The sequence below is a fragment of the Sciurus carolinensis genome, chromosome 9 (genome assembly GCF_902686445.1).
Source record: "Sciurus carolinensis chromosome 9, mSciCar1.2, whole genome shotgun sequence".
Lineage (NCBI taxonomy): Eukaryota > Metazoa > Chordata > Mammalia > Rodentia > Sciuridae > Sciurus > Sciurus carolinensis.
In genome coordinates this window covers 20,018,694-20,042,241 of record NC_062221.1, presented here as the reverse complement: position 1 = coordinate 20,042,241, position 23,548 = coordinate 20,018,694, and the positions used below count along the sequence as shown (strand labels likewise).

At 41.2% G+C, this 23,548-nt stretch overlaps 1 protein-coding gene across 2 annotated transcripts in view; it reads left to right on the top strand.

Moving 5' to 3' along the window:
• Positions 1 to 5,623: 5,623 nt before the first annotated feature.
• Pccb (propionyl-CoA carboxylase subunit beta) overlaps positions 5,624 to 23,548 on the top strand; it is a 53,879-nt gene continuing 35,954 nt past the window's right edge. For both annotated transcript variants that reach the window (XM_047565323.1, XM_047565322.1), the window contains exons 1-5: positions 5,624 to 5,843; positions 8,596 to 8,715; positions 9,891 to 9,959; positions 12,559 to 12,615; positions 16,219 to 16,332. In XM_047565323.1, coding sequence (XP_047421279.1) covers positions 5,661 to 5,843; positions 8,596 to 8,715; positions 9,891 to 9,959; positions 12,559 to 12,615; positions 16,219 to 16,332 — 543 coding nt within the window. In that variant the 5' untranslated portion in view covers positions 5,624 to 5,660. The remainder of the gene's footprint in view (positions 5,844 to 8,595; positions 8,716 to 9,890; positions 9,960 to 12,558; positions 12,616 to 16,218; positions 16,333 to 23,548) is intronic.

Below are 23,548 nucleotides of genomic sequence, written 5' to 3'. Positions count from 1 at the left end.
CTGCAGTGACTACTGTAGCTGGTTCACTATGTCCAAGTCTTAAGTCCTGGTACCTGTTAATGTGACCTTATTTGAAATAGGGTCTTTGTAGACATAATTAACTTAAGGATGCCTAGATGAGGTCGTCCTGGACTTCGGATGAACCTTAAATTCAATGACTGGCACCTGAGTAAGAAAAAGAAGAGAGAAATTACAGATGCTGAGACACAGGGGAAAGAGTCACACGAAGGAGGAAGAGGAGACTGGCGTTAAGTTGCCACAAAACAAGGAACAACAAACAGAGCTACCAGGAGCAAGAAAGGACTCTCCGCCAGAGCTTTTGGAAGGAGCATGGCTCTGCAGATACTTTGATTTTGGACTCCTAGTTTCCAGAACTATGAGAAAAATTTCTGTCGTTTTATCACCAATTCGGTTGATTTGTTGCAGTAGCCCTAGGGAACTAAAACAACTACTATGGTTTTTGTGACATCTCCCAGTAACTGGGACCATTGGTGAGCAGAACCAGAGGTTTGGGGCCTGCGCAAGGCGATCTAGATGGAAACTCAAGGGGCTGAGAGAAGCCAGAGGGTTGGATTTCAAATACTTATACTGAGGGAATTAAAAGCTTATATTGAGGAGATGGGTCAGATTCAGTGTGGAAGGTGTAGAAAATTAGCAGAAAAAGAGGTGGTAGAGAGGAACTGCCAGGTTCCAACTCATGGAAGTGGAGCAATTCTTTGTGATTACAAGGCCCAGTGTGTGGGTGGCTGAAGTGCAGCAAAGCCCTTCTTGTTGAGGCTGAGGAATTCTGAGGCCAGGGAGTCAGAGGCTACCATCATGAAGGCAAATGGCATCTCTGAGCCCATATGGCTGTATATGGCACCGGAGGGGAAAGTGAGCCTAATGTGGAAATCAGAGGAGGAGGGAATGTGTGGCAGTCAGGGGAATGCTGACCGGGTGGGAACAACAGATGGCAAAAACTCAGGAAAGCAGCTCGGCAAGAGTGGAGCATGGTCTAGAAGTAGTTCTGGAAAAAGGGACAGGCCAGTTCTGCTCATTTTCCAGAGAGCACAAGTCAGAAAAGATAACTTCATTTTTTTAATATTTGTTTTAGGTATTGATGGACCTTTATTTACTTATATGCAATGCTGAGAATCAAGCCCCATGCCTCACATGTGATAGGCAAGTACTTTACCACTGAGCTACAATCCCAGTCCAGAAAGGATGATTTTGTAAGATGACTTGGAAAATGTACATGGTCTGGGGAAAGTCAGGTTCCAGATCTTCGTAAGGTTTTAACTGGAATTTAAATCAGAGCTCTTGTGGTCCAATCTCAGCAGTCAAGGAAACATAGGTCAGGAAGAAAAATGTGTATTTAAACACTTCATTTTTTTTAATTGAAAAAAAAAAAAAAAAGGTGAGAAGGGCATTACTAATGAACAACAAAAATCTTAAAAATTTCCTCTTTCCATGTGAATGGCAACTGCTCTCCAACATTTCCTCTCTCTCATCCCCTGTATTCCTAAGCACTCAAAACTCTTGGTGAGAAGACACCTGGAGTGCACTGAGCAGAACGGACCAACAGCTCCAGCTGCTGCTCCGGAATTTACTGTGAATTTGCACTGAGGCCACACCTTCCTCTGGCTGCTCTCAACCCTAGAGAAGGAGGAATGCTTTGACCTTAGACTCCCCAAAGGCTTTGCTGAACTTAAAACTGCACAGGAGCCTAAGAAGCTCCCACCCGCCTTCCTTCCTTCTCCCCTCTCCTCCACTGGAAGTCAGACTTCAGTTGCAACCTGGTGCTTCTCCCAGTTCTCTGCGGCGCCATTTTCCCTCACAGGTGGTTCTCTTAATTGATTTCTTGCATGCTTAGTTCCCCTCTTGGCAGCTGCTCCTCCGAAGCCCTAGACTAAATATGTGTGACTTCTTCCGTTTGCTGCTTCTTCCCTCACACATCCTTGCTGAAAGCAGTCACTGACCAGGCTGGAATGGCCAGAAAATGTCAACATCTCACTGTCCTGTCCACCTACTCCTTGAGAAAGGAAGTAAACAAATACCGTGAATTATATCATTCTCCTTCCACTCTGAGGAGGATTTTTGAGAATTTCAGATGGATAAGACTACTTCAGGAAACCACTAGTAATCTATTAGGTTACATTTAATGAGCACTTCACGTTTGTCAGACATTATGTGAGGTGTTTTATGTACATTTTGCTTAAACCTTAAATCTCTATGAGGTGGAACTCTTATTCCCATTTTATAGAAGAGGAAACTGAGGCTAATTGTTCAATATCACACAGTGGTAACTGAAAGAGTTGGAACTCAGGCTGGTCTGGCATGAATGACTGGGCTCTTATCATTAAGTCATGGGTGAGAGGTAAGAACACAGGGGTTCCAAAGACTGTACTCTTCATGTTTACACAGGGGATTGAGGCTTAGAAGTGAATTACCCTGTTACCTATGAAGTCAGGGCAGAAGCAATATTTGCAGCCAGGTATTCTGACTCCAGATTTTCAGCTCTACTGTCTTACAAAGAAAGAAAACTAAAGATAGATCATGGTGACTCCTGTCTTACAGTGGAGAAATAACTGAAAACATAGATGGGGAACTAAGGACAGGAAAGCAACCCAGACCAAGCTGTATTCAAAAGGGCAATTCCTGGATAGTTCAACTCGCCCCTTAGCTCTACCACCTCAATGCCAGGTTGGGACTTGCATCTTAGGTGGGGGGAATAATATTACAGATCTATAAAACTATGGAAAGCCTGCTGATAGGCCACTAGAGCAGTAAGGAGGAAGAAGGGGAAGAGGATGCTGTGATTTGTATATGATTTGTGCCCTCCAAACTCATACAGGAGTTTAATCCCATAAGTCATGTATCAATAGTATTAAGAGGAGATGAACTTAACTATAGAGGCTGGGCCACTGGAAGTGATTTGATTAAGTCTTTGGATGGAGTCCCATGATTGAATTCTAAGGAGAGGGAGAGAGACCACATAGAGATTAAATATACTCTTGCCATGATGTGATTGCAGCCATGTGGGGTTCTTCTCATGCTGTTTTGTCTTCTAGGCTTCAAAATTGTGAGCCAAAATAAACCTTTTTTTCTTTATAAAGTGCCAACCCTAGGCATTTCATTATAGTAATGAAAAACAGACTAATAGGAGAAAGAGGAAGACGAGAGAGAAAGGACTAGTTAGAGGGATCAGTTAGGTTCAGTGAAAACTTCTGTGTTGGGTTTTCAGTTAAGAACTGGTTTAAGTTAAATTTTAAAATCCCTTGCTTCCCTGAGAGACCAATGCTTACCCCACCCAGACAGAGGGATGATCAGGACAGACTGCCTGGAAGAGAGAACACCTGAACAGAGCCTGAAAGCAGATATAGGAGCAGGTGAAACTTTCAGACCCATGTAGAATTGCCTATTCGTTAGCTCAGTTCAACTTCACAGATGCATTGCGAAGGCCTTCTATGTGTTTAGCCTTTTTTCAAGTACAGGGTCCACAGCTGGCTGCAGCCCCTGCCCTCTTACTGGGAAGAGCTAACCCGTCTTAACACAGTGCCAGATATGCTTTAGAGTTGAAACTACAAGGCACTGTAGGACAAGTGGTCCCACCCACTGTCCCTTGCCCAAATCAAGTCCCAATTCAGGACATGGCAAAACCTTTCACAAATTGTCCCTTTCCAGTCTCATTTACCACCATTTCCCCAAAAGTTAGGGACACAACCAAGTGTATGTGTGTGACTCTGAACGTGCCAGCTTTTGCTCACACTGTTCTTGTTCCTTGGCAGGCAGTTATCTTCTCAGATACTTTTCCTTGACACACTCAGGATTGCTCAAATTCTCCCATTCTTCCATGGTCAACTCTTTGTCTACCTCTGTAGGTTGGCATGATCCTTAAAGTAGGGACACAAATGCAGGACCAAAAGCACCCACTGTGGATTCAGACAGATGCAGGAGGGCTTTGTCTAGCTAGCCAGAAGACTTCAGGTCTTGGACCTTCACCTCCATGTGTGTCTAAGAGAACAATTCCTACTTCTGGGAATGCAATTGGTAATATTCAGTTCTTGGCACATAGATGTTCAAAAATGCTGAACTGAATTCCATTAACAATAAAGTCTCAGGCCAGAATTTGGACTTTAAGAAGGTACTGGCTGTGAGCTGAATCTTGGAAGGGTTAATGATCAATATTTGCAGTTTTCTGTGGTTAAGAATGAGAAATATGCACCTTGTACTTTGCCTCAAAGACTTACCTCTTAGCTGGGGAAACAGATGGACAGACTCTCAACAGTTCAGTTTCAAACTCCTCAAGCAGTGGTTCTTAAATTTTAGCAAGCATCAAAATTAACTAAGGGTCATCAGCTAGAACAGATCACTGGCCCCAGCCTCAGTTTGATTCATTAAGTCTGCCGTAGAGTGTCAGCATTTGGAAGTTTGCATTTCCAACTTGTTCCCAGGTGAAGCTGAAGCTGCTGCGTTGACAAGATTCTTTTCCTTGACCAAACTTTGGTCAGGCTTTACTGAGCTCTTCTGAATAGACGTGACCTTGGACTCCCATGTCCTTCCCTATAAAGTACAGTTTTAAGAAGAATCCTGTTAAGTCAGTTCAGCTAGAATCCCCTGACTTCAGTATCTGATTAGGTTGTACATCCTCCACCATCCCCCAGGGGATGCCTTCAGCAAGAATGATAGGTTTAGCCAGATTCTCCCTTATCCCTGATGTTTCCTCTTAGTAATTTTCCATCCATTGACCCTCCACCCTGCTCCTTGGCTATAAATCCTCCTTTTTCTTTGTTGTCTTTGGAGTTGAGCCCAATTTATCGCCATTACTGCAAAACCCCATCGCCGCCATCCTGTTATCGACCATCATGCACCTGAATAAAAGTTTACCTTTAAAAAATTTTTTATGTATTTATTTTTTAGTATGGTGTATTGAACCAAGGGACACTTCACCACTGAGTCACATTACCAGCCCTTTTAAAAATATTTTATTTAGAGACAGGGACTTGCTATGATGCTGAAGCTGGCTTTGAACTCTCTTATCCTCCTGCCTCAGCCTCCCGAGCCCTTGAGATAACAGGTATGTGCCAAAGCACCTAGCTTATCGGTTTTTTTTTTTTTTTTTCCTTAAACGAGTATCATTAATATCTGTATTTTAAAATCAGGGTCCTCTTAGTGACCCACTTATTAGAAGTTAAGGATTCTGGGCTCAATATACAATGTTTCTGGGTTTGAATTCTGATTCTACCACAACTTCAGTCTTGGCTCTATGTGCCTTATCTGCGAACTCAGGTTATAAACTAGTGCATGGTAAGTGGAAAAGGCAATCCCTGGCACAGTGTTCAATAAAAGGTGGTTAAAGCTTCCATCTATTCATTTTCTGGAGAAAGTAGGACACTGAAGCTAGGGGTCTAGATGGCTTGAGAAAAGCAAGAAATAATTCCCTCCTCCGCAAAGCCATGCGGTTGCAAAATCCGAGGGCCTGTCCTGTATTTGTTCTCTGCGTAATCCTGTAGGAGCCTGGGGCTCCAACTCGCAGCCCTTATTTTCAAGGGCGCGTTGAGTCCACCCTCCAGGCTCACGACGGCCTACTGACGCTGCGCAGGCGCAGACTACGTTGTGGCCATTCTTTTTGCACATGCGTAATCAGGTGCGCTGCTCGGAGGCTCTGCTGCAGAGCAAATATGGCGGCGGCAATGAGGGTGGCGGCGGCCGGAGCAAGGCTCAGCGTTGTAGCCAGTGGTCTCCGCGCTGCGATCCGCAGCCTCTGCAGCCAGCCCGTCTCCGTTAACGAGCGTATTGAAAACAAGCGCCGCGCAGCGCTGCTGGGAGGAGGCCAGCGCCGCATTGACGCGCAGCATAAGCGAGTGAGTCAAGACAGCTGAACGAGCCCCGCCCCTTCGCGGGCGACCTATCACGGCGCGCTCGGCTCGCAGCGCCGGAGGCCTTCCAGCCAATCCGCGTCGAGCCGGGTTGGGCGCTGCGAGAACGTTCACCTGGAGAACCTGGCTGTTTTCGCCTGGCGGCTGGTAAAACAAGAATGAGCTGCTGTGTGCTTTGTTACACGCTGCCGTCCCCTTGGAATTCTAGGCCGACGTGGATGGGCTCCAGCCAGCTCACCACATAACTATAAAGTTTTGGGCAAGTTAATCTGTAGGAATCAATTTACCGTAAACAGAAGATGGTAATAACCCCACCCCCCACCCCCAAACTTACTGGTCGTATAGAGCTAGGGAAGCTTGGACAATAGTCAGTTAAAAAGACCTGCTTATTCTTCTCGTGCCCCATAAAGGTGGTAGCAGGTTCTTTCTTAATGGTAGAAGCAGGAAAATCGAGGCATGTGGTAGAGGAAGTAACTTGGTCGTATTAGCCTGGGGTGGAGTGTGTGTGTGCCCTCCGGGAGCTTGTGGCACCGCTGCCTGCCGAAGGCTAGGTCAACATCTTGAGGGTCGCAGCATGGGTAGGGAGCAGGCGGCCTTTCTGGAGATGTGCAGTCTACTCTGCTCTTTGGCTGGAGTGAGAGCTGAGGCATTGCCATCCACCGCCCAGCTTTTGAGGTGAGAATCATAGTTGGCCTTCAGAGATCAGCTGGGTGGGTCAGTTAGCAGCAGAAGAAACAGGCTGGGAGAGATGACCCCGGATTTGAAACCAGGCTGGCTCAGTGCATCCCTGTCTCCTGGGTGAGTCTGGACCAAAATGCTGTGTGAGGTAAATAAGTAATCATGAAGAAGGTGAACACTATTACAGGTGAAGGACACTCAGGCTCTGCTCACAGCTTCAGGGAGGCGCCTGCAGAGGACTGAGATCCTTCAGGAGGTTTGAGCAGCCCTTTATTTAAGTCTAATTAAGTATTGATTCAGATGCCATAAATTCCTATCTGACAAAGTCCTGAAAGTGACAATTCTTTTTTTCTTTGCTAAGGCACCTGACAGTTCTTTTTGACATTTGGGTGTGAACTGTAAATTTGGTTGATGATTTTCTCCCTTGGGGCAGCTCTGTGGGGTGAGCAAATGCTAGTCCATCCTCTGGAGAGTCCTGTCAGTGTTCCTGTGTCCTCTTTCTGTCAGCCCTATTGCACAATTCCTTCCTGGAACATTTCTCCACCCCTTCCCAGGCAGATCCTGCTGTTGGTTTAGATGTAGCCTCCAGAGCTGTTTTCCTTTTGCCAAAGCTGACTTAGTCAGGAGACACCCCCATTTAAACTATTTTTGGATTATTTCCATAGGATAGAGTTCCTAGAAATGGAATTAGTGGGTCAAAGGGTATGAATATTTTAAACATTCTGTATATGTATATATTGCCAAATTGTTATCCCCCAAACTTCTGCTTTACACCACAGTGTAAAGGGTTGCCTGTTTAATACAACCTCACTGGTTTCGACTCCTTTCCTAGGAGGAAAAAATAGCCAGTTGGAGATTTATTTATTTGTTTATTTTGGTGGGGGAGGTACAACGGGCTCAGGTATTTGGCTTCTGTTGAGATTTTGGGAGACCAAGGAGTGGAGGTCCTTGGTGGAATAATGACTTCAGCATCAACTCTAAGACACATTTTTAAAAACTTCTCACATGAGCTCTTTAGCACTCTTCTGTCCCATTCCCATTTTACTCAGCAGCTGGGCTACTGTGGGGTCCCTAAGCAGGGCTCCCAACATAGGGTGGTAGGAGGAAAAGGAAAAAACCATCTTGGAGGCAGGAGGAGAACAGGAAGTTGTGTGCCCTTGGGGTAGAAGCCTTAGGGCAGGAAGGAGTGGTTTGCCCTGGTGCAGTTACTTCTGTAGGCTTCCCTGGAAGGAGCCTGTAGAGCTGAGGGTGTGGACTCCAACCTTCACTAAGCCTGCTTGGGTTTTCCATCTTTTTCATTCTTAAGGCCCCTCAGAGCTCCCATGTTAGTGGAAGTGGTTACCTTGTTCCAGGACAGGTTCGCCTTACTCCTGCTTCTCTTCACCTTTTCCTCCTCCTCCTTCCTTATTTACCTTCTACGGTCAGGTGGTTCCTGCAGCAGCACTCTGTCTACCTCTACCCTGCTTTCCTCATTGTGTGAAATGAAGACTGTTAATAACCGGTCTACCTTGCCTCCTTCAGACAGGATGGAGACATGAAGGGGCCAAACCTGTCCTGGCTTTCCCATGAACATCCCTCACTTTGCTGTTATGTTTTAGATGTGAGGTGTCCCCCAAAAGCTTATGTGTGAGATAATGCAAGAAAGTTTACAGATGAGATGGGGTTATGAGAGCCTTAATCTAATCAGTACATTAATCCCCTGATAGGAATTAACTGGGTGGTTAACTAGGCAGGCAGAGTGTGGTTGGAGGAGGGTCATTGGGGGTGTGCCTTTGGGATATATATTTTGTCCCAGGAGAGTAGAGCTCATGCGCTGTCTCTGCTTCCTGGGGCCATGTTATGGGCTGTAATCTTCCCCCACACTCTACTATCATGATGTTTTGCCTCACCCTGAGCCCAGAGCAATGGAGTTGGCCATCTGTGGACCAAGATATCTGAAACTGTGATCCCCAAATAAACTTTTCCTCCTCTAAAATTGTTCTTTTCAGGTCTTTTGGTTACAGCAGCAAAAAAGCTAAGTCTGCAATGACGTCACCAAGTGATCTTTGTTGTGTTTTAGGGAAAGCTAACTGCCAGGGAGCGGATCAGTCTCTTGCTGGATCCTGGCAGCTTTGTTGAGAGTGATATGTTTGTGGAACACAGATGTGCAGATTTTGGAATGGCCACTGATAAAAATAAGGTATATGTTCAAGTGGTGGTATGAATATGTCCAGCTGGGGCTCTGCTGCCCTTCCCATTATAGCAATCTGTCTACAAATCTTTTCTCTGAAGTCCTATGGAGAAGTACTGCTGGGGACTCCAGGTTCTTCACCCTTACCCTTATGGAGGGAATGTGGGTGGGTTGCTAGTACCCTGTGCAGTGGACTCAAGCCCATTTCCTGGGGTTTTGGTGGGAGATTCAGTTCTTGCTGGTATATGATAAATTTGTAAGGAGGGTCAGAGAGTGTCTTTTGGTTGTGTTATGGTTTGGGAACCAAACAGCAGGAACCCCTAAATACTGCCCAGTTGCCTCTTTTGTCATGCTTTATGCCTCTGAATGTTTGAGGTCGGTAAAAACTGAGTACCTGATGGGCGAGGTAGCACAAGCCTATAATCCCAGCGGCTGGGGAGGCTGAGGCAGGAGGATTGCAAATTCAAAGCCAGCCACAGCAAAAGCAAGGTGCTAAGCAACTAAGCAAGACCCCGTCTCTAAATAAAATACAAAAATGACTACCTTTCATGAATGCATGGAGTCATTTGGACTCAATTTTGATCCAGTTTTCTGCATATATGCTATTTGTGACCAAAGATTTGTAAACTTGGCAGCAAACCAGCTGGCTCCATTTGAACCATGGGGGCCACTGATTTGATTTTCCATGCAAAATGGTGGGTTTGCTTTTTTAAGATTTGGGGTCGGAGTGTTTGGTTTGGAGAAGTTGCCATGTTTCTTCTATATCCTTGTTCTTCCCATGAGTATCTGACAGTGGTGACCCTAGGGAGTCTCTTGATTATTTTGCCTTTTTTTTTTTTTTTTTTTTTTTTTTTTGTGCTGGGGCAGGGGGTGTGATGCTGGGGATAGAACCCAGGGCTTTATGCATGCAAGGCAAGCACTTCAGTACCCCAACCTGATTATTTTGCTTTTAGGAAGGAAGCTGAGGCCTAAGAATACTGTGCCCTCACTCCTTTTGATGGAGCAGTAGCCTAGTACTTGCTGTTGCAGAGCCAGGGAAGAGGGGTTCACATTGTTTGTTCAAATTGAATTTTAAGCAATTTGTTATTTGTCTTTCAATAAGGCAGAGTTGCCAAATTCATTTAAAAGAAGTTTGGTGTTTTTTTTTTTTTTTTTTTAACCTTCGTTTTTTCTTTCTCTGGTAGTTTCCTGGAGATAGCGTGGTCACTGGCCGGGGCCGAATCAATGGAAGATTGGTTTATATCTTCAGTCAGGTATTTTATAACTCTAACAGGCTGAGCTTTCCTGGGGGGCAGAACCAGAAACAAAATATGTGAAAGAAAGCAATCTTGGGGAATGAAATCTTGCTCACAGTTTGGGGATTTGTTTTCTGTTTTTCATTTCACATGTCTATGTTCTTAGGAAGGAAGAGTCCTTTATCTATTTGGGGGAGGATTACAGGGCAGTAGGCTTGTATGAAGTCGTTCCAGGAACCAGGAGTTTATTCCACAAGTGAAATTCCTCTTGATAGTGTTGGGTGTGTGCTTGGAGGGCATCTGTGTCCTGGGCAGTGTGTATGGATTCAAGAGTGCCCCAGATGCAACCTGGACAAAGGGGGCTTGACTCTCAATCAGGGACCCTGAGATTTGGGCTTTCATTGAAGTGCTCAAAGAAGTTTTGTCAGACAGCATAAGGACAGATATAGTTTGGTTACATTGAGACTGTAGGAGAATGTCATAGGCAGAATAATGCCCCTGCCCAAGTTGTCCTAATCTTGGGAACCTGTGGGTGTGTTACCTTACATGACAAACAGGAATTAAGGTTGCTAATCAGCTGACCTTACAATTGGCCCTGTTTGTCCAGGTGGGCCCAATGTAATCACAAGCATACTTGTAAATGGAAGAGTGAGATCAGAAAGAGGTCAGAGCGATTTGTTGTGAGGGCGTGTCCCGCTGTAGCTGGCTTTGAAGGGAAAGGGGAACGGGTCCATGAGTGAAGAAATGGGGACTCTCTCTGTAAGCTGGGAAAGGTAAGAGAACAGATGTCCCCCTGGAGCCTTCCCAGGCTTGCTCTTAGCTCAGCAAGTCCTGTCTAGGACTTCTAAGCTACAGAACTGAGAGATAATACACTTGTGTTTTGAGCCTAATTTGTTAACAGCAGCAATAGAAACTGATAGAATGTGTTGTATAGTGTGTTGGATTTAATTTTACCCCTCCACAGATGAAAATGTGTATATAATTCTAAGTGTTTAGTTTCTTTTATAGACTGTTATGTAGCTTATCTGTGAACCTAAAATGTTTTCTGAGTTCAATATTAAAATGGATATGCTTGGCTAATTTTAAATTTATTGTATTTAATGGTACTTACTAATTGAATTACTTTTTTTTTTTTGCAATGTGTATAAGCTAAGCAAAAACTTATATGGAAGGAGCCATTGAAAAAAATAGAACAAAGAAAGTTATTGTGTTTTCTAGACATGGTGTTCTACCTACTTGAGTAGTTACAAGCGTTCATCAAAATGATACTCTTGAGCCCATGGGTAAGTGGGAGTGAGTCAGAGGTAGAGGTGCCTGAGACAGGGTCCTTACCCTGAAGAAGCTAATCCCTTTGTAGGTAGAAAGGGTCAGAGCAGGGTGAGGAAGTTCCAGGCAAATGCTGTGGAATCAAGATAAGAGACATCACATTCAGGGTTGTAGAAAACTTCAGGGAAAATAGGGCATTTGAAATAGGCCCTGAAGGATAGTGAGGGAGAGATGAGACACCTTTTTTGCTGTGATAGATTTTACTATATGTAGGTGTGTTTTCTGAGGAGTTTACCTTATTTCCTCATGGGATAATTAGCTTTCGGTGTGTTGTTTGGGAAAGGCCTGGGGGGGTGGGGCATGATGGCACTCGCTCATTCAGTATACAGCTCCTCATTCTCACCCTGGTGGTGAGTCCAGATTTCTTTAGAGAAATAAGCCTTCCTGTTTTCAGGGTGAAGGGGACCGTCTCCCACAGATGTCCTGTTGACCTCTGGTTTCAGCCCCATCCTCACCCCTCCACTTTCCTTGGTCACCCCCTCTGCAGATAGGTAGGCTTCCATTTCCTCCCTTTGTCAGGTATTTTTGTGCTTTCAGTCCCCCTCAGATTTGTTCAGACTCTGCTGTTGTCTCCTCATCTTTTCTTGTCCTCCTGGGCTGATTCTGATTTTAGTTCCCCACGACGGTGGGTTTGGGAAGGGAGGCCATGTTCACAAGCAGCCCTTAACGTGAAGGTGATGAAAATCCACAAGCCGAGGAGGCAGTGAGGGCTTGATTCACTATTTCCCCTCCTGGCTTGTCAAAGCAGCACATTCCCTAGAAATGGATGCACTTATTTGACATCCATGGAATCTGATATTAAGGTTCTGCATTTGTTATTTTCTCAGAACTGCAAGTCATTTTTCCTAAAGCGAAGGTGAAGTCTTTTGCTCTTGACAATACATGAACTGCCTTTAAGGTATTTAATTTGCTCATCGATGGAATAATCTTTAAATTGGATTTGCTCCCCCCCCAACTTCTGAAATTCCTTTAAAAACACTTTCTAGCTGGGTACAGTGCTGCATGCCTATAATCCCAGTGTCTCAAGAGACTGAGGCAGGATGATCTCAAGTTCCAGGCCAGCTGGGGCAACTTAGAGCTGTGTCAAAATGAAGTACAAAATGGGCTGGGGATATAGCTCAGTGGTGAAGTGTCCCTGGGTTCCATCCCTAGTACCTCAAACACACACACACACACACACACACACTTTTCTATGAGTTTTCTGTTTCTTCCTTCTGGGTCTTCATCTCTGGTCAGTTATATTTTACTTATTGATTTAATTGTGCTTTTTTTTTTTTTTTTTTTTTTTCAGGATTTTACAGTGTTTGGAGGCAGTCTGTCAGGAGCACATGCCCAAAAGATCTGCAAAGTAAGTAAGTTGTTGGTTTTTTTTTTTTTAGAAAAAGTCAACTTTTTATTTCAATACCACCACATTGATCGTGATTCTAATTCTGTTTACCTGAGCACAAAGCAAATTAATCCTGCTCTTGGGATTACAGACTTGACATAGTAGAAGAAAATATAAAAGCAGTCTCCAGAGAAGACAGAGCTTATTAGAGAGCTCAGTGATGACCATTTAATAAGTTCAGAACCAATAACTTTTTGACAAACCAATGAAACTGAACACAACCCCAATACCATGTTATCTAGATTTCAATAGGTGCTTCCCTCCTCCAACACATGCACTTTGTATAAACATTTGTAGAATCTGTTCAGATTTACAGAAGAGATTGAAGGTTGCACAGAGTTCCTCTGTACTTTACACACCATGTATCATGATCAAGTGGAGTTTATCCCAGGGATGCAAGGTTGGTTCAACATCCGGAAATCAATAAATGTAATTTATCACTTCAATAGACTTAAAGTTAAGAATCATATGATTATTTCAATAGATGCCGAGAAAGCATTTGATAAAATACAGCACCCCTTCCTGCTTAAAACACTAGAAAAAAATAGGGATAGTAGGAACATACCTCAACATTGTAAAACCTACTATGCTAAGCTCATGGCCAACATCATTCTAAATGGAGAAAAACTGAAAGCATTCCCTCTAAAAACTGGAACAAGACAGGGATGCCATCTTTCACCACTTCTATTCAGCATCATCCTTGAAACACTAGCCAGAGCAATTAAACAGTCCAAAGAAATTAAGGGGATACAAGTAGGAAAAGAAGAACTCAAGCTGTCACTATTTACTAATGAGATGATTCTATATTTAGAAGATCCAAAAAACTCCACCAGAAAACTTCTAGAACTAATACATGAATTCAGCAAAGTAGCAGGATATAAAATCAATATGCATAAATCTAATGCATTTCTATTCATAAGTGATAAATCCTCTGAAAGAGAAATTAGGAAAACCACTCCATTCACAATAGTCTCAAAAAAAAAAAAAAAAAACTTGAATCAATCTAACAAAAGAGGTGAAAGACCTCTTACAATGAAAACTACAGATCACTAAGGAAAGAAATTAAAGAAAAACCTTGGAAGTTGGAAAGATCTCCCATGTTCTTAGATAGGCAAAATTAATATTGTCAAAATGGCCATTCTACCAAGGGCACTATACAGATTCAATACAATTCCAATTAAAATCCCAATGACATTCCTCATAGAAATAGAGAAAGCAATCATGAACTTCATCTGGAGTAAGAGACCTCAAATAGTCCAAAAAAATCCTGAGCAGAAAAAGTAAAGCTGGAGGTATCGCAATACCAGAACTTATACTATACTACAGAGGAATAATAACAAAAATGGCATGGTATTGGTACCAAAATAGACAGGCAGACCAATAGTACAGAGTAGAAGACTCAGAGACAAACCCACATAAATACTGTAAGTTTTTAGTATTGAAAATAAACCCAATGCTTACATCTACTTATAATTCATATTGAGTATTTGGGGAGTATAAGACAGTGAGCTGGGTACTTGACCTGTGGCAGAATTATCAAGATTTGGTATTGACCTGAAGGGTTTCTTTCTTTCTTTCTTTCTTTTTTTTTTTTGTAGTATTGGGGATTGAACCCAGGGGCACTTTACCACTGAGCTACTCTCCCAACCCTTTATAACTTTTTATTTTGAGACAACAGTCATGCTAAGTTGCGTAGGGCCTGGCAGAGTTACTGAGTCTGACCTCAAACTCGTTATCCTTCCGCTTTAGCTCTTGAGTTTCTGGGATTATAGGCATGAGCTGCTGAGTGCAACCTGAAGGAATTCTTAATATTATTTTGTAACATGTGTCTTTTTGATGGTCTGGCAAAGCATGGACCCTCATTTTTTTACATGCATAAAATATATATGATTACAAAGTATTAAAGGTATTTAAAAACATTTGTAATATGTGCTTTTTATTAATGCATTAAATAACAAGATTTAGCAGTAGATCTAATAATTGGTATAATTTCATGGTAGGCTTGAATGAAAATGACAGTTTATCTACAACTTTAACATAAAATATCTGACTTCTATTGATGACAAAGTGACATATTTCTAAAACTACTGCGATTTATCACCTATATTCATAATTGAAGGAAATGCTGAAGATCAGCTAGGAGCAGTAAAGACGAAGATGAAATTTTTTTTCTATTCCAATTTTATAGACCACTGAGATCAGTTCATTCCCTCGAATTTTTTTTTTCTTTTTTTTTTTTTTAAATACTGGGGATTGAACCCAAGGGCACTTAACCACTGAGCCACATCCCCAGCCCTTTTAAAAATATTTTATTTAGAGATAGGGTCTCACTAAGTTGCTTAGGGCCTCAGTAAGTTGCTGAGGCTAGTTTTGAATTAACAATCCTCCTGCCTCAGCCTTCTGAGCTGCTGGGATTACAGTGTGTGCCACCCTGCCTGGCTGCCCCCCTTGGATTCTAAGAGCCCCAGGTAAAGAACCTGAAGTCTAGGTGGGTAGTGCTGGTGCTAAGAGGTAGAGAACAGTACAAGAGCTGGGCCTGGTGGCTCTCGCCTGTGATACAAGTTATTCAGTAGGCTGCAGGAGGATTGCAAGTTTGAGGTCAGCCTCCGCAATTTGGCAAGATCCTGTCTCAAAATAAAAAGGACTGGGGTGCAGCTCTTAATGCCCGGAGATCAATCCCCTATACTGCCCCCTCCCCCCAAAAGCATGATATTTCAAAAACTGCTGGAGGACTGGGGGTGGAGTGCTTGCCTAGCATGCTCAAGGTCCTGAATTTGATCCCTGGTACTGGAGGGTACAAAGAAAGACCTGTTAGAATTTAGGTGCTTTGAGGAGGAATAAAAGTGTGGCTCGTATTTGGAGAATTTCGGTATTAAAGGTTGAACTGACTGGAACTGGGCAGAGCTTCCTTCTTTAATGGAACACTTGAGTTCTAGACATTGTCCTGTCCTGTCTGACCCCTGAGAACTTGGGGCAATCACTTAAATTTTCAACCTTCTGAACTTTACTGTTTCTGGTGCCTGTGTTATAATGGTTAAATGAGATTGAGGAAGTGAATGAGCTTCGTAAAGCTCAGGGGATGTAGGAATGTTGCTCGACATGCTGTCAGAGCTACTGACCCATGAGGAAAATCTGGCACGTTAGAAGGAAAAGCAGGCTTGATCCAGGCCTCAGGTTAATAGATGGATCCACATCTGCTTTCATGAGAATACCACTTTGCCATTCTGTCTACTATCAGTTCTTCCATGGGTGTTTCTGGGAACAAAACTGGCTGCTGAAAATTTATAGCCTGAGCCTCTTGCTCTAGAAGTAACTGCCATGAGCAATCTTACCCTGCTAATTGGAAGTGCTTTGGCTCTTGGGTCCCCAAATGGGGACTGTAATCAGCTTTTTAAATATCTGGTCCTTTGTCTTTCATGAAGGTATTCATTCGTCATGAGGAATGAAACCAGGGTTACTGCCTCCTGTCTGGAAAAGTATACTCGGAACATTTTCAGAAAACACTGAATGCTGTTTTTGATAATAAGAGCAGTTGTCTCACAGGATATTTCTCTGCTGCCTCAGATCATGGACCAGGCCATCACAGTGGGGGCTCCAGTGATTGGACTGAATGATTCGGGGGGAGCACGGATCCAAGAGGGAGTGGAGTCCTTGGCTGGTTATGCAGACATCTTCCTGGTGAGAAAATGCTGGGTTTAATTCTATAAGACGAGTCCTGGTCAGAGCTTCCCTATCTCTTCCCATTGTGTCTGTTCTGTGACTCTTTCCTGTGTCACTGGGGATGGGAAGATGGGTGGACAAAAGGCAAGAGGGAATGGGAGAGTTGCCTTTTCTTGATACAGGGCTGCTCAGGGGGGAAAACAATTAGTTAAAGGTCATCCATAAAAGAAAAAGCACTTGAGCTGGGTGTGGTGACACACACCTGTAATACCACTGACTTGGGAGGCTGAGGCAGGAGGATCATAAGTTTGAAGCCAGCCTCCACAACTTAGCAAGACCCTACCTCAAAATAAAAAGAGCTGGGGATGTAACTCAGTAATAGAGCACCTCTGAGTTCAGTCCCAAATACCATAAAAAGATAAAATTAAAACAAAGCAAACAAAAAAACCAGGGGTTGTAGCTCAGTGGTAGAGCGCTTGCCTAGCACCTATGAGGCACTGGGTTTAATCCTCTGTACCACATAAAAATAAATAAATAAAATAAAAGTATTTTAAAAAAACAGTGCTTTATCATTCTATTTCTATGTACATATTTGCATATTATATGTTTTGAAACATTTGAGGGTAAATTGGAGGTATTGTACCTCTACTTCTAAGGGCTTCATTGAGTATTTCTGAAGAAAAGGACATTCTTATGTAACCAGAGTGTGGCAATAAAATCAGAAAATTTATCATTGGTCCACCAGTTTTACTATTTTCCATAGTCCTTATTCAGATTTCATCAAAAGCCTTAAATAAAGTCCTTTGTAGCTTTTTTAAAATTAAAAAAATTTTTTTTTTTTTTTTTTTTTTTCTGGCCATGATCCAGCCCAGGTTTAGTTGTCCTGTCTCTTTAGTCTTTAATCTGGGGCAGTTTCTTAGTCTTAATTTGTCCTCTATGACCTAGATATTTTTAAAAACTGACGTCATTAAGGTATCATTTAAGAGCCAAAATACCTACCCAATGTAATCATAGAATTCAATTTTTTTTTTAAATGTCTAGAGTTGTGAAGCTATTACTATAATCTGGTTTTAGAATCTTTCTCTCTCTTCAAAATTATCCTGCCTGTTTACATCAGTCCCTACCTGGGCTTACAGAGCTACTGGTAATGTTTCTTTTTCCATGGTCTCCTCATCTGTCTCCTTTCACTTAGTATCATGTTTTAAGAGGTTTATTCATATTGTGCATGAGTTTATTGCTTTTTATTGCTGAACTGTATTCTACTGAATAGTTTCCACATTGTTTATCTGTACCCCAGTTGAGGGACAGGGCTTTTGTACTTCTTGGCTCTCATGAGTAATGCTACTGTGAACATTTGTGTTCAACTCTTTGGACTGTTACTGTTTTCATACCATTTTGTATTGGGGGAGGTACAAGTGGGATTGTTGGGTTTTATGAGTGTATATGTAACTTTCTAAGGAACTGCCAAATTGTTTTTCAGAATTAAAGTACTATTTTATGCTGCCATGAGCAGTGTGTTAACGGGTGCGGATTCTCCGTAGCCTCGCCAACACCTGTAATGTCAAGTGTGAATTTTAGCCAGTTAAGTGGTGTGCAGTGGTATCTCAGGGCAGTTCTAATTTGCATTTCCCTGCTGACTAATCACATTGAGTATTCTTTAATGTACGTGTTAGTCATTTGAGCGTCTTCTCTTGTCCATTTTGTAATTGAATTTTTTTTTTTTTTTTTTTTTTTTGACACTGGGGATTGAACCCAGGGATGCTTAACCACAGCCAGCCCTTTTTATACTTTAGAGACAGGGTCTTGCTAAGTTGTTTAGGGCCTTGGTAAGTTTCTGAGGCTGGCTTTGAACTCACGATCCTTCTGCCTTAGCCTCCCAAGCTGCTGGGATTCCAGGTGTACATCACCATGCCTGGTTTGTAATTGGAATTTGGATTTGTTATAGTTCTTCGTGTATTATGAATAGAAAGCCTTTATCAGATATAATGTGAGTTTTCTTCCGGTCTGTGGCTTGCCTATTTATTTTGAGACAGTGTCTTGCTAGGTTGCCCAGGCTGTCCTCAGACTCTCCATTCTCCTCCTTAGCCTCCCAATGCCTTTTAGTTTCTTAAAGGTGGCTTTTTAAAGAAATTGTTTATTTATTTATTTTTTAAAGGTGGCTTTTAAAGTGCAAAAGTTTTAAATTTTGAATTCCAACTTGTCAGTATTTTCTTGTGTGAATTTCATAAGAATTCTTCCTAGAACAAAGTCATGAAGATTGTGCCCAATGTTTTCTTCATAGAGTTTTATAGGTTTAACTCTTTTACATTAGGTGTGTGATCTCTTTTGAGTTAATTTTTATGGATATTGTGACATAAGAGTTTAAATTCATTCTCAGGTACCACTATTTATTAATATTCTTCCCTCATTTGATTGTGTGGCACTGGTCAAAAATCAGTTCATCATAAATGTAAGAATTTGTTTCTGAATTCTCAATTCTTTCATCTATATGCTCTTCCTTATGCAAGAACCACATTGTCTTGATTACTATTGATTGATAGTAGTTTTGAAGTTGAGTAAAGTTTTCTAACTTTGTTGTCCTTAAAAATTGTTCTGGCTATTCTAGAGTCCTTTCCATTTCCATGTGAATTTTTGGATTAGTCGTTAACTCTACAAAAATTCCTGCTGAGATTTGATAGGAATTGCCTTGAGTCTAGATCGGTTTGATGAGAATTTACATCTTTACATATTGACTGGTCCACTCCATGTAGACAGAATGTTTTTCCATTTTTGCAGGTGGTCTTTAATTTTTTTCAGCAGTATTTTGTAATGTATAACATTCATGTCTTGCACATCTTTCGTTACTTAAGTGTTTTACTCTTTTTTTTGTTTTTTTCCTTCCTGCAGTGCTGGGGATTGAATCCAAGGCTTCACTCATGCTAGCAAGCACTCTACCATTGAGTTATATTCCCAGCTCTTTTTTCATGATTTTATCTAGAGATAAGGTCTCACCACGTTGCTCAAGGTGGCCTGAGCAACTTGCCTCAAACTCCAGTATGCATCACCTGGCTGGTTTTTTGTTTTTTTTTTTTTTAAATGCTATTATAAATGGATTTATTTGATTTTGGATTATTTTTTTGCAAGTACATAGAGATAAAGTTGATTTTTATTTATTGATTTTTATATCCTACAGCCTGGCTGAACTTGTTTATTATCTTTTTCATTTCTGGTGTTGAGGATGGAACCTGGGCCTTGTGCACTCTACCGCTGAGCTACACCCCCTCCCGTTCGCTCTAATGGGAGTTGTATGTGTGTATTCCTTAGGCTTTCACTGACACATGATTATGTCTTCTGCAAATAGAGATAGTCTTAGTTTTTTCTAATCTGGACATCTTTTATTTCTTGCTCATTCTGTGTAGAACCTGCAGTACATTGTTGAATTGAGAGTGGACATTCTTGTTCCTAACCTTGTTTTCTAACCTTTAAATATGATGTTAATTATTTTTTTTTTTTGTTGTAGATGCCCTTCCTTAGGTTGAGGAAGTTCCTTTCAACTTCTAATTTGTTGAGTGTTTTTATCATAAAGGGGTGTTTAATTTTATGAGAAGCTTTTTCTGCATCTGCAAGATAATGATGTAGCTTTTGTCCTTTAGTCAAATGATATTGTCTAGGATGATGTTAATTGAGTTTTGAATGTTAAACCAACCTTTTATTCCTGTGAGCAGTTCCACTTGGTCACGGTGTATAACCAATTTTGTATGGTGCTGGATTCTGTTTGCTAGTATTTTGATATGTACTTTTGAATTGATATCAATAGAAGATACTGGTCTACAGTTAGGACATTTTCTTTTGGTTTTGGAATTTGGTTAACTCACTCTTGAGCAGTAGGTCCACTGTGTGCTTGTTACCACCTTGTCTGAGTGTGGTAAGACAGAACACCCATACACACAAGTTGCATGAAGTGGATTTGTTACTTACAGATAGAAATCAGGAGCCTAGGATTCATTGAGACCCAGTTCCCGAGGAATGGGAAAGCCGTGTGGGTGGGGTGGAGTCTTGACTGCACATGCTCCATCTGCACCACAGCCAAGGGTCCCTGGCAAGCAGCCCACCTGGGCTTATACTCTGGGGCCATGTGATACGCTGGGCTAAAGTGTTTAGAAAATCCTGTTTCTAGGGACTAGAACAGAACCTGAATATCCTGGCCTCCTTATCCTAGGATGTTGCATTCCCAGTACCTTTGAGAGTTATTCCTGAGCATTACAAGTGAGAAAGTGGGGAAAACTGGGTTGGTCTGAGACTGGGCTTAGCTGCCCTGCTGCCTCCTCTTTGTTGGCTTAGAAGAACTTGTATTGACATGCATTTTGTTAATTTGTTAATTGGGGATGGGGTGGGGGTTGTTTTCATGCTAAGCACTTGCTCTACCACTAACCCACACCACCAACGCCTAATTCTTTAAATGTTTAGTAAAATTCACCAGTGAAGCCATCTGGTCTTTGACTTTTCTGTGTAGGTATTTTTTCCCCCAGTCTCTGTTTGTTACAGGTTTACCAGATTTTCTTCTACTTTTTCACTCAGCTTTAGTAGTTTTCGTCTTTCTAGGAATTAGTCCATTTCATCTCAGTGATGTAATGTGTTGCCGTAGGATGGTTGATATATTTTCTTGTGATTTTATTTCTGTGGTGATGCGTCCTCTCATTTCTAGCTTTAGTAACATGAGGTTTTCTTTTCCATCCCCCTTTTCCCCTCCCTTTTGTCTATTTAAAGGTTTATCAATTTTGATCTTTTCAGTGATCCAACCTTTTAGTCTATTTTTTTCTATGTTCTCAATTTCATTTCTGCTCTGATTATTTCCTTCTTCCTCCTTACTTTTGTCTAGTTTGTTAAGGTAGAAGGCTAGGTTATTGATCTGATTCTTTCCTAATATGTGTATTTATAGCTATATCTTTATTAATCTTTTGTTCATTACTAGAACTGGAGTGTCAGGTCTCCAGCTCTTATATGGCTATTTGTCCCTTCAGTTCTATCAACTTTGGTGTCGTATATTTTGCGACTCTGTTGGGTGCATATATATATATATAGCATATATATATATATATATATATATATATATAGCATATATATATATATATATATATATAACTTCAAAAAAGAAAAAGCTTGGTTTCTGCTCAAAGGTCTAAAACAGAATGGACATCTGAACGTAACAATAATGGGAAGAACTAAGTGCTAATATTTAAGAGAAAGGATGCATATATTTTTGTAATTGTGTTTTCTAGGTGCATTGAACCTTTGATGGTATGTAACATCTTTGTTAAGTTTTTTGATTTAGTCTGCTTTGTCTGGCAATAATATAGCCACCATGGCTCTATTTTTTGTTACCCTTTGCATAGGACACGTATTTTTTTCTCATTATTTTTTGTCTTTTTGCATCTTTTTATCTAAACTGGAACTCTTTTTTTTTTTTTTTTTTGTGCTGGGGATCGAACCCAGGGCCTTTTGCTTGCAAGGCAAGCACTCTACTGACTGAGCTATCTCCCCAGCCTGGAACTCTTTTTCTTTTAGGTATTATCTCAGGCTTACATTAATGCCTAGTAATATACTTTATTAAAGGTGGACTTAGGGCTGGGGAGATAGCTCAGCTGGTAGAGTGCTTGCCTTGCAAGCACAAGGCCCTGAGTTCAATCCCCAGTACCACAAAAAAAAAAAAAAAAAAAAAAAAGCTGGACTTAATTTTGCAAAAATCTGTATAGTTAGAGGAATTTGAATTTTTAAAAAAATTTATTTTTAGTTATACATGACAGAAGAATGCATTTTGACATATCAAACATGGAGTGTAATTTCCCATTTTTGTGGTTGTACATGATGTGGAATTATACTGGTTGCATATTCATATATGAACATAGGAAAATTATATCTGATTGATTCTACTGTCTTTCCTATTCCCATCCCCCGACCCTTCATTCCCCTTTGTCTATTTCAGTGAAGTTCTGTGTGCATGCACGCATGCACATGTCCCTCTGACTTGTTGTGCATTAGCATCCACATTTTACTTTTGTTTTTTTGGGACTGGCCTACTTCACATAGCATAATAGTCTCCAGTTCCATCTATTTGATGGCAAATGCCATAATTTCATTCTTCTTTATGGTTGAGTAACATTCCATTGTATATATGTACCACATTTTCTTTATCCATTCATCTGTTGAAGGGCACCTAGGTTGGTTCCTAGCTTAGCTATTATGAATTGAACTGCTTTAAACATTGATGTGACCATGTCACTGTAGTGTGCTGATTTTAAGTCCTTTGGGTATATGCCAAGGAGTAGGACAACTGGGTCATATGATGGTTCCATTCCGGGTTTTCTGAGGAATTTGAACTGGAGCTCTTGGAAACAACACATAGGTTGTTTGTGAAATCCAATCAGCCAATCTGTTTTTTAACAGGGGAGTATAGTCCATTCACATTTAATGTGATTACCAATACAGAAGGATTTACTTCTGCCATTCAGCTATTGTTTTCTATATGTAGGATGGTTTTTTGTGCTTAATTCCACCATTGTGGCCTTCTAAAATTTTGGTTTGGTTGTGTCATTTTAATTCACTTCTTTCATTTCTATCACATTTTAAAGTTTCCTTTTCTTAACAGTTACCTTGGTGATTACAATTAAACTAGTTGGAATGAAACCAGATTAGCTTCAGAAGTATAGGAGCATACTGCTTCTGTACATCTGCATCCTCTCTTAGATTGTTATTTTCTAGATTACATCTTTATGCATGATGTACTCATTAATAGATTTATAATTATTTCATGAATTTGTCTTTTAAATCATATAGGAAAAAATAGAAATGTCATAGACTGAAATATGGCCCTACTGTCTTTTATATTTACTTAGGAAATTATATCTACTAGTGTTTTTTTCTCTCATGGTTTCATATTATTGTATTTTTTTTTTTTTTTTTTTTTTTATTTCCGACTAAAGAATTCCCTGTAGAATTTCTTGTATGACATGTCAACTGGGAATGAACTCCCTCAGCTTTGTTTATGTGGACATGTCGTATTTTCTCTTTTATTCTTGAAGGCTAGCTTTTCTGGATACAGAATTCTTAGTTGACAATTTTTTCTTTCAGTACTCTAAATATTTCTTACTGCCTTCTGGCCTACATGGTTAGTCTTATTGAAGATTCCCTGTATGTGATCAGTTGCTCCTATTTCACTAATTTCAAAATTTTCTCCTTGTGCTTGGGTTTGACAGTT